The 14,224-nt window shown below is 58.8% G+C and overlaps 3 protein-coding genes across 4 annotated transcripts; 2 read left to right on the top strand and 1 right to left on the bottom strand.

The window, feature by feature from the left end:
- The first annotated feature begins 139 nt into the window (after window positions 1-139).
- HMCES (5-hydroxymethylcytosine binding, ES cell specific) lies at window positions 140-5,640 on the top strand. 2 transcript variants are annotated; one of them, XM_027884767.1, is made up of 7 exons: window positions 140-337; window positions 2,142-2,285; window positions 2,621-2,743; window positions 3,258-3,415; window positions 3,882-4,074; window positions 4,481-4,713; window positions 4,806-5,640. In XM_027884767.1, exons 1-6 carry the CDS (start codon window positions 155-157, stop codon window positions 4,685-4,687), a joined length of 1,008 nt encoding a protein of 335 aa, XP_027740568.1. In that variant the 5' UTR covers window positions 140-154; the 3' UTR covers window positions 4,688-4,713; window positions 4,806-5,640. The 2 variants fall into 2 exon arrangements, with proteins under 2 accessions (XP_027740568.1, XP_027740567.1); XM_027884766.1 differs by having other exon boundaries at window positions 4,481-5,640.
- A 1,624-nt stretch (window positions 5,641-7,264) lies between these two features.
- Window positions 7,265-9,679, top strand: LOC114057952 (histone H2A type 2-B). The gene is made up of 2 exons (XM_027884806.1): window positions 7,265-7,301; window positions 7,378-9,679. The coding sequence occupies exon 2, from the start codon at window positions 7,445-7,447 to the stop codon at window positions 7,823-7,825; it is 381 nt and encodes a 126-aa protein (XP_027740607.1). The 5' UTR covers window positions 7,265-7,301; window positions 7,378-7,444; the 3' UTR covers window positions 7,826-9,679.
- A 3,396-nt stretch (window positions 9,680-13,075) lies between these two features.
- On the bottom strand, window positions 13,076-14,218 carry LOC114057962 (histone H1x). The gene has a single exon (XM_027884845.1). The coding sequence runs from the start codon at window positions 14,196-14,198 to the stop codon at window positions 13,539-13,541; it is 660 nt and encodes a 219-aa protein (XP_027740646.1). The 5' UTR covers window positions 14,199-14,218; the 3' UTR covers window positions 13,076-13,538.
- Window positions 14,219-14,224: the final 6 nt, after the last annotated feature.

The following is a 14,224-nucleotide window of genomic DNA, read 5'->3' as shown; positions in this document are numbered from 1 at the left end:
TCGTTCCAATAAAACCGTGTTGTGGCTCTTCCTGGCTGTGTCGGGGGCGGGACCGGCGTTTCCGCGGCGCGGCCCGGCCCTGCCCCCGGCCGCGGCCCCTCCCCGCGGGCGGCCCGGAGCGCAGCGCGGTGCCCGGGCCCGCAGAGCCGGCGGGATGTGCGGGCGCACCGCCTGCTCCCTGGGCGCCGACAACCTCCGCCGGGCCTGCGCCTACCGCGACCGCCGGGGCCGCCGCCGACAGCCCGACTGGGTGCGGGAGGAGCGGTACCAGCCCTCCTACAACAAGGGCCCGCAGTCCAGCGGCCCCGTGCTGCTCTCCCGCCGCCACCTCCACCAGGTACCTCCTCCCGGCTCGGCGGCGGCTGTTTGGGGCGAGGGGCGGGTGCTGGGCATCCTGCGGCTCAAAGCGGAGCGGTGGGAAAAGGGGCCGTGCTGGGTCCCGGGGAGGGGGTGTGGAAACCGGTCAGAGCGGCCGCGGCTTCTTTGCTTTCGCTTTGCTCGCCGTACGTGGCAGGTATTGAATCTTATAATTGAAAAAATGTCTTGTTATTATTTACGTGTTCCGAAGGAGGCGGGGGGGTGTGAGGGGGATCGGTACCGTGCTTCCAGCATATTGTTTATGTTTTCTGCAGAAATACGTGTATAAGTGCTTAGTAGAGGTTTGTGGGTTTTTTCCCAAATGCCTATAATTTCTCTGCTGATTTTAATCAGCTTTCCTGAGGCTCTTTTATTTGTTTGGTTGGGTTTTTTTTCCACTTGCATTTCGTAACACTGCTGCGTGTGTCCAAGTTACGTTGATAGTAGGGGAGAGTGGAAAAAAAAAGAAAAAAAATCTCAACTTCAGGGCTGTACGGTAGCTGTACACCTGTGGTGACCGTTATCCCGGCTAATTTAAGCCTCACCCGACCTCCCCCAGACAACCTGGGCAGCCTGAACGACTGTTTGAGCACCTCATTTGGTTCCACATAAGAGGGTGCCTGGCCAACTGCTGCTCTTTGGCGTTCAGTGGGGTGAAACGGGGTGCGCTGAATTGAAACACCCTGCTCTGGACCCCCTCCCCAGCTGGTGGGGCACCAGAAGGGGCTGCTGCACTTTGCAGCCGTTCCCGCCACCGGGGATGGCATGGGACACCTCAGTGGGACCACTCTGAAGTGCTGTCAGGCATCCTTCATACCCTCCTTTCCTGCCTTGGGGGTCCCACATCCCCCAGAGAGCAGGCAATAACTGATGGAGCAGAGGAATATGGGGCTGAAAACATGATTAAGGACACCTGCTTGGTCATCCGTTGCTGTTCAACTTGTTGGGGTGTTGGTGTGGTGCAGAATGTCCCTTTTTGCCACTCTTGTTCTGAGGGAGGCTCTGGAAGACTTCACAAAACTGTGCACATACCTATGCCTGCATGCACACACCTGTGGCAGGTGTATATGTGTGTGCTTGTACTGCAGTCCCATGGGAGCACACGGCCCCAGGGGCCCCTCTTGCCTGGGCTGGCACATGTGGGCAGAAAGCGAGAATGAGCTGGGGGAGAACTGAAAACCGCAAGCTGTTTCCATTGTCCTAAGGCAGGTAATATGCAAAGCATGAGTGAAAGTGCACCAGGTCGGCAGAAATCACGTTATTAAAATGAAGGTGAGGCTTTTACCCTGTTTGCAACACTTGCTGTCACCAGGGGGGTTTTGAGGATTGTGACACCAGGCTGACATGGTTCTTTACTCAAGAGCTGGGGAGTTCATGTCTCCAGCCACTTCCACTGAAAAGAACCTGTGTTAATTCTTCCAGAGAGTTGTTGCGTGAGCTTCAGTGGGACAGAGTTATTTATTCCTGAAAAATATTCTTGCGCTTTCTGCTGAATATTAATTCTTACAGGAATGTTGTTAAAGGCATGCAGAGGGTTATAATCAGTGGCTGTTTCTGCACGGCTTGTGAGGGGCATTCCTGCAGGAGAGCAGAGGCAGAGTTAGTGCTGGAGGGGCGGTGAGCCCCAGCTCAGCTCTCAGCAGAGATGCTGGCTGGTTCCCCCCTTGGAGGGGGAGAAGCTGCTTCCACAGGATCTCCCACAGCCCCTCTCTCAAGCTATGGGGATGTTCGTGGTCCCTGTGACGTGGCTCTGACCTGAGGTGTTTCTCTGTCTCGTTCAAAAGGATGCCGACTCCTCCGAGCGGGTCCTCATGGACATGCGCTGGGGCCTGGTGCCCTCCTGGTTCAAAAGTGACGACCCCTCCAAACTGCAGTTCAACACCTCCAACTGCCGCAGTGACACCATGCTGAAAAAGTCCTCCTACAAGGTGAGCTGCTGCTGCTGTCTGTGTCCCGCTTGAAGAGATCTTGTAGTCAGCAGAACCAGGGCCGAAGCGTCTCCCTGGGGAGTCCTGGTCACCACTTGCCTGCTTCAGAGGGGAGCGAGGCCCTGTACTGTGGAAGTGGCGGATTTCATTAAAATAGAGCTGAAAGGGTAGTTGCTGGCAAAGCTCATCCTAGCACTAGTGGCATTTGTGCACCCCACGGAGCAGTTTAGGAAAGCCCTGAGAGGGAGCAAGTGGGCTGAGTGGTCCCAGGAGCCCTGTCCTCCCTCGCAGGCTGCCTGAGGCTGCTGCTCACCACTCACTTGTGCTTTCCCCAGGGTGCTCTCCTCAAGGGCAAGCGCTGTGTGGTCCTGGCCGATGGCTTCTACGAGTGGCAGCAGCAGCAGAGTGGGGGGAAGCAGCCGTATTTCATTTACTTCCCCCAGACCAAGGATGCTGTGGTATGGAGTCCTTTGCTGTGTCTTAACTCTTGTGTCCCTGCTCCCTCCAGCTGCCTGGGAAAAAAACCCCTTTCCCTGCAGCTGTGCACATCTCTGGGAGCCTCTTTCCCAACAGGGCTGTGTTTAGCAGTGGGCTCGGCACTCTGGCATCCCTCTGTGGCTGGAGGTCGCCGGGCTGTGAAAGGTGACGCGGCATCCCCGCCGTCACGCTCGCTGCTCCCCACGTGCCGGGTATTTGCATGGGTGGGCAATGTGGCTCACAGGGGACTGGGCTGGGAGTTTCACTACCTCTTTCCTTCAGCTGAGCCGGTAGCTGGGATGTTCAGGAGGGGAGGAGGGTGCTGGCTTGCCTGTGGGAAAATGAGGGTCCCGGTACCTCTCCTGGAGTTACCTCAAATCAATAGAAAGGCTCCTGGAAAGCCCTCAGAATAATTCAGTTTATGACTGGAAAATCTGCGCTGCTTTGGCTGCCCATGGGCCAGCACTGACCAGGGTGATGTGGCCTCTCCTGCAGGATGAGAAGACAGAGGGAGATGAGTGGAAAGGATGGAGGCTGCTCACCATGGCTGGGATTTTCGACTGCTGGGAGCCGCCGTCGGGAGGGGAGATGCTGTACACTTACACCATCATCACTGTGGATGCCTCCAAGGACGTGAGCTTCATCCATCACAGGTAAGTGAGAGCAGGCAAAGGGGCTGCAGGGTGGAGGGGGGCAGGGAAGGAGAGCTGCACCTTTGGACACCAGCCTGGCAGCACGCAGGCAGAGAGCCCTGCCTACTCTTCCTGCCCTCAGAGAAAAGCACTACAACATTACTGGCTCGTTTCGGGTCACCAGCTCATGCCCTTTCCATAAATCACCATCTTTGTGCCCTGCGGGAGGGAGTTGGAGTTGGATCACTCTCTGGAGTTGGATCACTTTCTGCCTGACATGGGCCTGGCAGTCAGTCCCTCTGCCTCTTCCAGCAGAGCAGCTACCTTGGTGAAGCGAGTGCTCTGCCTTGCTGAAGAGTATCCTGCTGCTTCCATTTTCCCTGTTCCCCCCAGGCTGCCAGCTCCTTGCTAGCTACAAGTCTGGCTTTTGCCACCACACTCTGCCGTGTTGGTACTGAGCTTTAGCTCCAACTGTCTTATGCCCTAGGATGCCAGCCATCCTGGACGGGGATGAAGCCATCAGGAAATGGCTGGACTTTGCTGAAGTGCCAACTCAAGAAGCCGTGAAACTCATCCAACCCACGGAGAACATTGTTTTCCACCCAGTGTCCACCTTTGTCAACAGCATCCGCAACAACACGCCCGAGTGTGTTGCACCCATCGAGCTGGGGGCCAAGAAGGTGAGTGCTGGTGGGAGCTCCACAGGGGAGATGTCAGTCATGATGGTGTCCCTGGGCTGGGACAGAGCTGCCAGGCTGTAGGAGGGGCGGCAGCAGGCAGCAACTGCAGGGCATTCCCATGCTTGATGCTGGAGTGCAGAGCCCTAGACAGATTCCCTTCCCTCTGCTTCCAGAAATAAACTGTCACTCCGTGCCAGGATTTCTCTGCCAAATGAGGCAAATTCCATGTGAAATGGGTCTTGGAACAAGTCTGTTCCCCAGCAGCCTGAGGGACCTCCCACAGATGTGCCTGGTTGCAGGCAGGGCCGTTGCTCAGCTTCCACATCCTGCTCTGGACCAGCTCTCACAGCATGCCCTGCTCTTACCGTGCTTCTAACCTCTCCCACACTGTCTTTTGTCTCTCCAGGAGGTCAAAGCCACCCCAAGCAACAAAGTGTTGCTGGGCTGGTTAAAAAACTCCCAGGAGGGCTCTCCCCAGAAGAAAGAAAAGGATTTGCCCAAGTGGAAAAGTCAGTTCATCCACAGCCCTTCACCAAAGAAAACCAGCGCAGATATCCTGCAGCAGTGGCTGGGGAAGCAGGGAGAGCCAGCTGCGAAGAAGCACAAGGCTTAGACACCAGCTGGGATGGCTGGCCGTCCTTTTACCTCCTGATTTTCCTAAACAGAGTAAGTCATGGTGTTTTTGGAAGGCTTTGCAGACTGGTGTTGAGATTGTACAAGCCTCTCAGGTGTTGATACGCTGCTTTAGGTTGTTGTCTCTGTTCTTTGTGTTTTGTTAAAGAGTGGTGTTTGTCTTTAAAGATTTTGTCTTTGTCTTGTGCTGACAGGAGAGAATATAACCTGCTGGCTTCCCTCTCTGCCAGTCACTTGTGCCAAACACAGATAAAGCCCTGAGAAGCATCTCAGCCTGCCAGGGAGGAATAGCTTCTGCCTCCTGTCAGTGTTCACAGTTCATGTCTCCTCCTATTTGCTTTTCCCTTCCCATTTTTTGGTATTAAACCGATACCTCTTTTCCACTTAATTCCACACTGATTCTGTACAAATTCCTTTCCAATACTCTCTCCCTCAAAATATGGCTGCAGTACAGAGAAACAAGATGTAAATATTATAAGGAAACTTCAGGCTGGGAAGATCTGCCAGAGCCATCCCCCTCTGCACAAGCGTTGCCACGTGCATCCACGGCTCCTAAACAGGGAGATGTTTAAACAGTGCCTGGGAGGAACTGGACTTTGCTCGGGTTTCCCTATTGGCAGCAGGGTGGGACAGTGTGTCTCAGTCACGTTGTTTGTACAATCATTTTGTTAATGGGATTTGAAGACTTAGAGAGGATTTCCTTGATCTGTGGAGGGATGCACTCTGCCTTGCTCATAAAGGTCATTCATTAAAGCCCAGATAACCAAAGTGCCGTTACAGAGTAGCATAGGGCCGTTGTTTTTGAGGTCAGGGATTTTGTAAACAGAGCCAGATGTTACAGACCAGAAGCCTTACACGGTGAAATCCTCGCTGGAAATCAGTACTTCCTTTGTATTGGAAACAATAAAATGGGCTTCACTGGCTGACTGTGCAGTGCCCTTGTCCGTGTGCCTGTCTGTGTCCCCCTTGCCCACCACAGCCCCACAGCTCCTGTTTCACAGGCAGGAAGGCTTCCACCTCCTCTCCATGTGCTGAGGGGAAGACCCATCTACTCACTGCTGAGCTCTGATGGTACTGGCAGGACCATATTGCTGGAGCATTTCCATTTGCCAGTGGAAAATACTCCCTGGGGATTTATTTTGAATCATCTGTCCCTGGGGCTCTGCAGGGGTGGCTGTAGGTGAGGTTTGTCCCTGGGGAGGGATAGCAAAGCCAGGGCAGGAGCCACAGGATGGACACCTGGGGAGACCTGAGTGCTCTCGGAGCAAAATCCACCTCTGAATCCCTTGTGCGCTATGGAGGCAGCTGATCCCAGGTTTCCTGGCTTATGGGAAGCTGGGGTAGGATTAGGATTTCTAGCCAGAAAGCCTGTTGCTAGCTGGGTCCTCATTGCTCCCACCATGACATGAGGCAAGAGAATCACTGTATTAGCAGCTCCTGGCAGAATAAATAGATTTTCAGGCTCCGGGGCTGTCACCTTGGTACCTGTTGTTGCAGGAGCTACAACGGGAGGTTTCTCTCCCTGCCCAGCCATCACTTTTCCAGGATGAGCAGCTCAGCTGACCTAGCCCGGTCAGTGCTAACTGCAGATCAGGCTTTTCCAAAGGTCACTAGCTCATCTCAAATTCATTTCAGGTCTCCACTTGCTGTGGAGGGAGTGAAGATGCTGAGCACGAGTGGGGGATGCTCAACTTTCCCCGCTCTGGGGAACATAATCCTTCCCTTGGGGAGTCAGGGGCAATGCAAAGACACAGGGTACAGATCATCTCCCTCCAGGCTGCGAGCTCCAGCAGCAGCATCACCAAAAAAACCCCTATGCTGAGTGTTTATTGAGGAGGTGTTATTGCAGAACTCCATCACCTTTAAACTGGAGCCTGGCTGCTCGCCCAATGCTGTTCGCAGCAGTCACTCCAACCTGGCGAGGAGGTGACCGCAATCCACCCGGGAGTGACATGTCCCCAGAAACAATTTGCCCCTTTGATGCGTGATGACACAAGAGAGGGTAGTGCTTGCTGCGGGCTGCCCTTCCCACCTTCCCCTTGGATCATCGCCCCTGCCCGCAGGCTTCAGGCATCCTCCCGGGAGAGGCATCCCGCTGGCCGCGGAAAGGGCCAAGGGTTTGGGCAAGGCAAGCGGGGCACCAGTGAGGAGCGGCGCTGCCAGGACACCCACGGGGGGCTCCGGCCAAAGCCCCTCTCCTGTGCCGCGGCGCAGGGTCAGGGAGCGGGGTCGGGGCAGGATCGGGGAGCGGGGCCGGGGCAGGATCGGGGAGCGGGGCCGGGGCAGGGTCGGGAGCGGGGCCGGGGCAGGATCGGGGAGCGGGGCCGGGGCAGGGTCGGGGAGCGGGGCCGGGGCAGGATCGGGGAGCGGGGCCGGGGCAGGGCCGCGCTGGGCGCCGGCACGGCCGGGGCGCCGCGAGCCCTATGCAAATCAGGGATCGGCGCGGGGACCAATCGGCGGCGCGGCGGCAGCGGCGGCAGCCAATGGGGCGCGGCGCTCGGCGGGCGGGCGGCGATATCGGCGGCGCGGCGGCGGCAGCGCGGGCAGTGCGGCGGCGGGCGGCGCGCAGGGCGGAGCGGCGGCGGCTCCTGCGGGTAAGGGCGGCGCGGCGCGGCGCGGGCGGGGACGGCGAGGCTCCGGCGCGGTGTAACGGCGTTTGTCTCCCCGCAGGCGCCGGGACTCTCTGTGCGCGGCGCTGCTTTGAGAGGCGGCGGCGAGGGGCCGCTGCCTGCCGGCCATGTCGGGCCGGGGGAAGTCCGGCGGGAAGGCGCGGGCCAAGGCCAAGTCGCGCTCGTCGCGGGCCGGGCTGCAGTTTCCCGTGGGGAGGGTGCACCGGCTGCTAAGGAAGGGTAACTACGCGGAGCGGGTGGGCGCCGGGGCGCCGGTGTACCTGGCGGCGGTGCTGGAGTACCTGTCGGCCGAAATCCTGGAGCTGGCGGGCAACGCGGCCCGCGACAACAAGAAGACGCGCATCATCCCGCGGCACCTGCAGCTCGCCATCCGCAACGACGAGGAGCTCAACAAGCTGCTGGGCGGCGTGACCATCGCCCAGGGCGGCGTCCTGCCCAACATCCAGGCCGTGCTGCTGCCCAAGAAGACGCAGAGCTCCAAGAAGTGAGCGCTGCCCCCCGTCCCCCTGCCCCCAGCTCCCTTCTCACCACTGCCTCACCTCTCCTCCCGATGGGGCTGGGGTTCCCCGTCCTGCCCCTCAGCCCGGGCTGGGTGGTGAGCCCTGGCAGCACCCCATCAGCCCTCCACTAGCCCCCCCGGCCTGGGCTGTGGCAGGGTGCTGGGGGAGCATGGGTGAGGTCAGATCCTGCTTGTGCCCCTACCCTGCCCCTCTTCCCTCTGGAAGAAGTGGTTTTGGAGGAGGCAGCTGGATCACAGCTGTTGGCAGTGGTGACATCTGTAGCCGTATGGTTGGGTCATGGTGCAGAGCTGCTGGGAGCTGCTGAGGACTGTTTTGGCTGGTGTGGGGATGGACACGGGCATCCCCGGCTGCCTCTCCCCTCTGCCAGCCCTGTGACTGTGCAGGGCCCCCCCAGCTGGCCCTGCTCGCTCTGGTGTAAGGATGGGACTCGCTGCTGCCGTGCCCCCCCCTCCATCCCCAGCAATGCCGTTCCGGCCGCACTGCAGCTACGAGAGCGGGGGGCTGGAAAATGTGAAGAAGAGGAAAAGTTTCTCCACTGGCAAGAAGTGGCTGTTAGTCTTAGTTTTGTTCTTGGTAAAGCTAGTGCATAGCCTACTGTAAAGAAGCTTTGGTCCTATTTATTTTAAGGTCTCTTTTATTTTGGGGTGCTCCCCTGCAAAGTCACCTCCCCGCAGCTCCCTGGCTCGGTGGGTGCTGGGGGGCTCTGTGGTCCCACATGCCGTGGGTCCTGCTGGCGGGGTGGGGTGGAGGCTGCGGTGACAAATCCCCTCGGAGAGCGTCGCAAGGTCAGGCGCCCGCCGGGAGCGGGAGCTGCCATCTTCTGCCGTGGCTCCCCTCCTCTCCCAGCTGCAGAAGCCCTTCACCTCGCTGAGAGCTCCCCGGTACCCTGGTTGCACTTCTGGAAAATGACATCCTGCGTCTCCCTCTTTTTGTTGGTGTTTGTTTGTTTGTTCAGCACTATTTCTGGTTCTGAGAAATAAAGTGACAATGATACGTGTTAACTGTAAACCCTCTTATGGATTAATATTTCTTTTCAAAACCTGTATCAAAGCCCGCTCCTAGATAGCACTGTATTTATTTAATGGCTGTGTGGATAGTGTGCGAGCATGGGGGCAGGCTAGCTGTCCCGTGACCCCTGGAATAGCTGATGCAGAGGCAGCTTTCCTGGCTGCTGGGCGCAGCCGCTTCTGCGAGCCCCGTAGTCGTGTGCATGCGGCAGTGTCGAGGCAACCCGACCGTAGACCTTCATCACGTGTTTTTTTTTAAGTAAAAAAAAAAAAAAAAAAAAGCATCTCCTATTTATGTGCTGTTAAGTAGCATGTGTTCGACCCATGGAATCAGCTGTTAATCTCGTGGATGAAGTAACTTACCCTGGCTCTGAGTGTAATGTTTAGATCTAGAGTAGATGAACCTGGACACTTGTCAACCGGCTTTAGGAAGGGGGTTTTCACCCTGGAATGTGGAAGCAGCGTATTCACTGGTGGTGTGCTCATGGGGGTGTGGAGGTATCCCACGGTCACCGACCTCAGGTGGGTGGGGGGCACAGCCCCGCTGCGGCAACAAAGCCCCCCTCGGATCTCTCTGCCTCCTGTAAAGGGAGTTACCATCAGCAAGGTGGGGACGAGCAGTTTGCTTTCTGCTGCCCAGTGTGGTGGTTGATGTGTCTGTATCCAAGTGTCTTGTTCTCTCCCTCTTGTCTTCTCCAGGACCAGTGTTCTGTAAACCTGAGAGTGTTTTGTATTTCTTAGAAAAATGCAGAACTTGTGATACTGAAAAGAACGGTGCAAACCCAATACCTGATTAAACTGGTTCCCTGTTGAATGCTGTCAAATGTGCTGTGTCTTGTCACCTCACCAAACCCATGGAATCTGGCAGGCTCTGGTGGCAGCTTGTTGTCTGGGCTCAGTTTTCTCCAAGTGGAAGGACTAGTAAAACACCAGACAGGACCGCTGCTAGGCTGTGTTTGCCCTTCTCTCAGACAAAGAGTCTTTTCCTATCCTGGGAGCAGATAATACTGTTGTCTGGCTCTTCTCCCTGCTACTGGAATGCCACATTGCCTGATTGCTCTGTCACCAGTGCCAGGAAGCCTCAGTTGCTCCTGGCTGGATACAGCAGAGGAAGAGTGAGGCTGGACCAGGACCCTCCCCAGTCCTGGAGATGTTTTCTCCTCCCAATGGGCTCCTCCAGGACCCTCTGGGTGACCTTGCAGATAAGTAGGCAGAGATGAGAAAAACTGATCCTGAAGGGAAGGGAGTAACCTGGAGATAGAAGACTGTTGCTTTCATACCCTCTCCTTTGTTGGACATTGCCAGTTTGCTGTCCTGGTGGCTACTCTGCAGACCAGCACTGCTCTGCTTGGGTTCTGGGGAGGAAGGGTTGTGGGAAGCTTGGACAGTTCCCAATGGGGTCACGGTTGGGTGCTCGTTGGTCTGTGCTGGGCTGTGGGAGGTGTGGGGCTGGACTGAGGGTGCTGGGCTGGTCTCTGGGGCAGCGTCCTGCCTGCTGCCCTGCCAACCACACTGCCAGCACTCCAGGCAGGAATAAAGACAGTGGGGCTGCTCCTGAGGAGCTCTGCAGCCACCCTGGCTGTTGTGTGGCTCTGCCCAGGATGGTGGGGTGATGTGGGCACTATGGCTGGGTGCTGGTGGCATATGTAGTGCCCTCAACACTGAGCTCCAGCCAGGGTCTGAGCTTCCTCTAACAGACATGACGGACCAGCTGGGAAAGCTGGGCTGTTGGGAGGCAGACTGAAGGAAATCCTGTCGCACCAAACATTGCTGAAATGCTTGGCCTTTATCACCTCATGAACCTCACAGCTGAACACCATCGTGACCAGGAGAGTTGAAAGTCTTGATCTTTACTAGAAAGCTGGAGTGGACATGATCACCTTTAATCCTGCAGCTCCAGAGACTGGTCTTGTAGCTTTCTGGAGCCAGTGTTGCTGGTCCTGGCTCTCTCTTCCGAATGCTTCATAGCACCAGAGCAGCCGAGCTCATAAAATGGGAAGGACTTGGCTCAGCAGAGGCTTCCCAGAGGCCAAGCAAGCCTGGAAGTGTCTGCTGATCTGTGCTTCCCTTAAGGAGAGGGCAGGGGGGCTGCAGGATTCTTGCTCTGCTTCCTTGGGTGCCTGAAGGTGAGACGAGCGCAGACCTGGAGCTGCAGCTGCCTGCTGTGGGAGGCTGCTGTGCATCTTGCCACGTGCAGCAGAGCCTCTGCCAGCTGAGTTCCTCAGCTCTGGGACTGGCTTTGTTTGGGTGATGAGTCACTGGTCCTTGGAAGTCCTCAGGGCTTGGGTTTCTCTCCAGAGCCTGGCCCTCCTGGTTGGCAGCACCCCTGGCAGCTCACTGGGGGGATGATCCAGCATCGCAGTTCTTGGCATCCCAACCTGTGAGGTAAGACAGGTCCAGCTGGGCTGGCACGGTGTGTCATCCTGGTGCTGTCCCTGTGCTGGGCAGCCAGAGGCCCCCTGCCTTCCCCCTGCCCTTACCTGCCCACAGGAATGCCCTGCTGGTTTACCTGGAGGGGTGGTTACCTGTGGCCACTGTTTGCCTCGCAGGTGAGTGCCAAGGGGAGCTGTGCCCTGAGATATGGTTGGTTTGACCAACCACGGAGGGTGACCCCCCTGCTCCAGGTATAACTCTGCCAGCCTTCCCAAACCTGCAGTGTCAGCTGTTCTCTAAGGACACAAGCTGCAGGTCGGTGCTGGAATGCAGCAGCTCTCTCCTGGGACAGCACCAGCTCTCTCCTGGGACCTGAGGTTGTGGGCAGGCACCCAGGCTTGGTGTGGAATTTGTGTAAGCAGTAGGATGGTGGCTGGCCTCTCCTAAATGCAGACCTGGAGGGAGGCTGTAGCTTCCTGGAGCAGAGCAGAGCATTGCTGGTTTCTTCTAGCAGCTTTCTCTTGCTGCATTTACAGGATGGACCTCGCTTCAGGGAGTAAAACTTTCTTCCCTTCTCCCTGCTGGTTCTCCAAGGGGCAAAAGGATAAAGGAGCTGGCCTGGGCCCTGGAGGAAGGGGCTGCTCCTTTCCCAGGAATGCTGAAAGGCCCTGCCATGGCCTCATGTTGTGGCTGTTCCCAGGCACCGCTGGCTGCTGTCCTTCTGTCCCCTCCTCATGGGGATGGCTGTGCATGGGGCTGATCCATGCTGTGTTCCCCCAGCATCGGGAGCATGTTGATGCTCTGGGCACAGCACCTCGCCAGGGCTGCAGCAGCTCTGGGGCTTCATTGAAACTGCTTGATACTGCTGGGGGCAGCGGGGCAGGGCCCTTGTGTGAGGCTGGTATTGATGGTTTGGGTGAGGGCAGCATTGCCCTGCTGTGGTTTTAACCACAGCTGGCCTGGGGGTACCGTGCACCCACAGCCTGGCCTGCAGCAGGGATCCAACTTGGGGGCTGCTCTCCCGTTCCCTCTCTCTCCTGCAGCCCCGAGGGTCCCGGAGCGCAGAGGGCGATGAGCCGGGTTGAGGGATGAGCCCTCCCGCAGCAGAACAAGATGGCCCAGATCCCTGCTGGGATTTATGCAACCTCGCCGGGTGCTATAAATAGGCACGGCCGCGGGGGGCTCCGGCGCTCCCCCCGCTCCGCTCCTGCCGCGGGGACCCGGCCCTGGGGGCCGTTCCAGGCCGAGGAGGCAGGTGGGGGTGAGCCCTGGGAGCTGCCCCCGCTCCAAGCCGGCTGGGGCGGGGGTCTGTGCTGCGGGTGCCCCCCGGGGGTCCTCGGGGAGCTCAGCTACACAGCACCGCGCTCCTTGCTCGCCTCCATGGCAGAGCACCTTCTTCCCTCTGCTCCTGCCCTTCCCCTGGAGGGGATCGCGGGCTCTGGCGCATCAGCACCCGCCGGACCCCCGGCCAGCGGGGACCAGCCCTCCCCGTCCCCGCCCGCTCCCCGGCGCCTGCAGGGAGCACACACGCGTCAGCGGGGCGGCGTTTTGTAACAATTTATTTGAAACGACGATAAATGAAAAGAACAAAAAACAAAGAAAAACCCAAAAAAAGACCCCGCTAACCCGACCCCTCCCTCCCCCCCCAGACCCATACAAAAACATCGAAGGCCATCGCAGGTGCGGCCGGTGGCCGCCAGGCGGCGCCCGCTCCCGCGCGCCGGGCCGTTGCCATGGCAGCGGGGGGCGCCACGGGCCGGCAGAGGGCGCCGTATCCCTTCGGGGCGACCGCGAGCAGGCACGGGGCGCGCGCGCGCGCTCGGAGGGAAAGGGGGTGGGGCCAAGCGCGCGCGCTCGGCGGGAGGGGCGGGGCGGGGCGCGCGCGGGCGGCGGGAGCGGGACCGGCCCACGTGGCGCGGGGGGGGCCCCGCCGCAAAATGGCTACTATGGAAACCGGGCGGGAAAAATCCCTGGGAACAACCGGGCAGACAAGGGGGAGCGGGGGTGGGGGGGCCGGGAACCGTCTACAGGCGGGGAAGGGCACGGCCGAAAACAAAAGGGCGCGATCGGGGAGAAGCCGCGGTGTGGGATGGGGGGTTGGGGTAGAAAAATAAGGCGGCAGAGAAGGGGAAGGGGGGGGCCGGGGCGGCCGCAGCCCCGCTCACCGCGCACGGCGGCGGCTGCGGAGCCGAATCAGCAACACAAAGACAAAGCGGGTCCCCTGGGGTCTGTCCTCAGAGCAGTCTGTGCCGCGGGGCTCAAAGTCCGGGGGGCGGCGCGGGGCTCCCAGCGCCCCGATCTCATGCCTTCCGGCTCTTGAGCGCCTTGGGCTTTGCCGACTTCTTCACCTTCTTGCCCCCGGGAGACGCGGCTCCCTTCTTGGTGGCTTTCTTGGCTTTGCCCTTGTCCTTCTTCGCCGCCGCGCCGCCGGCTCCCTTCTTGTGCGATTTCTTCTCGGGCTTCTTGCTCTTGGCCGCGGGTTTCTCCGCCCGCCGGGACGTGGAGGCCGTCGCCTTCTTGTGGGACTTGTGGGCGCTGCTGCCCGCGCTCCCCTCGCCGCCGCCTTCCAGCTTCTTCCTGTTGAGCTTGAAGGAGCCGTTGGCGCCGGTGCCCTTGACCTGGAGCAGCGTGTCGTTCTGTACCAGCGCCTTAATGGAGTACTTCAGGTAGGTCCTGCCGTTCTGCTGGTCGAACCAGGCCACCTTCTTGGCCTCATTGTAGATCTTGGCTAACGAGGAGCCATTGCGCTCGCCCAGTTTGCGGATCGTCTCCACCACCAGCTGACTGTATTTGCCGGGCTGATTCTTCTTCTTGTTGTTCTTTCTTTTCTTCGACGGCGACAACGAGGAGCCGGAGCCGCCTCCTTTCGCCTTCCTAGCGGCTGCTTTCTTCTCCGGGGAGAGCGGTGCCTCTTCCGCCTCAGTCAGGGGCAGATCGGCCTCTTCCAGCTCTACCGACATGGTGTGGGGGGCTGCGGGCCGGAGCG

The sequence above is a fragment of the Empidonax traillii genome, unplaced genomic scaffold (assembly GCF_003031625.1).
Source record: "Empidonax traillii isolate 1590-97213 ecotype Southwest subspecies unplaced genomic scaffold, ASM303162v1 scaffold155:size2260171, whole genome shotgun sequence".
Classification (NCBI taxonomy): Eukaryota; Metazoa; Chordata; class Aves; order Passeriformes; family Tyrannidae; genus Empidonax; species Empidonax traillii.
The sequence above is the reverse complement of the archived record's forward strand: the minus strand, read 5'-3'. Positions and strand labels throughout refer to the sequence as shown.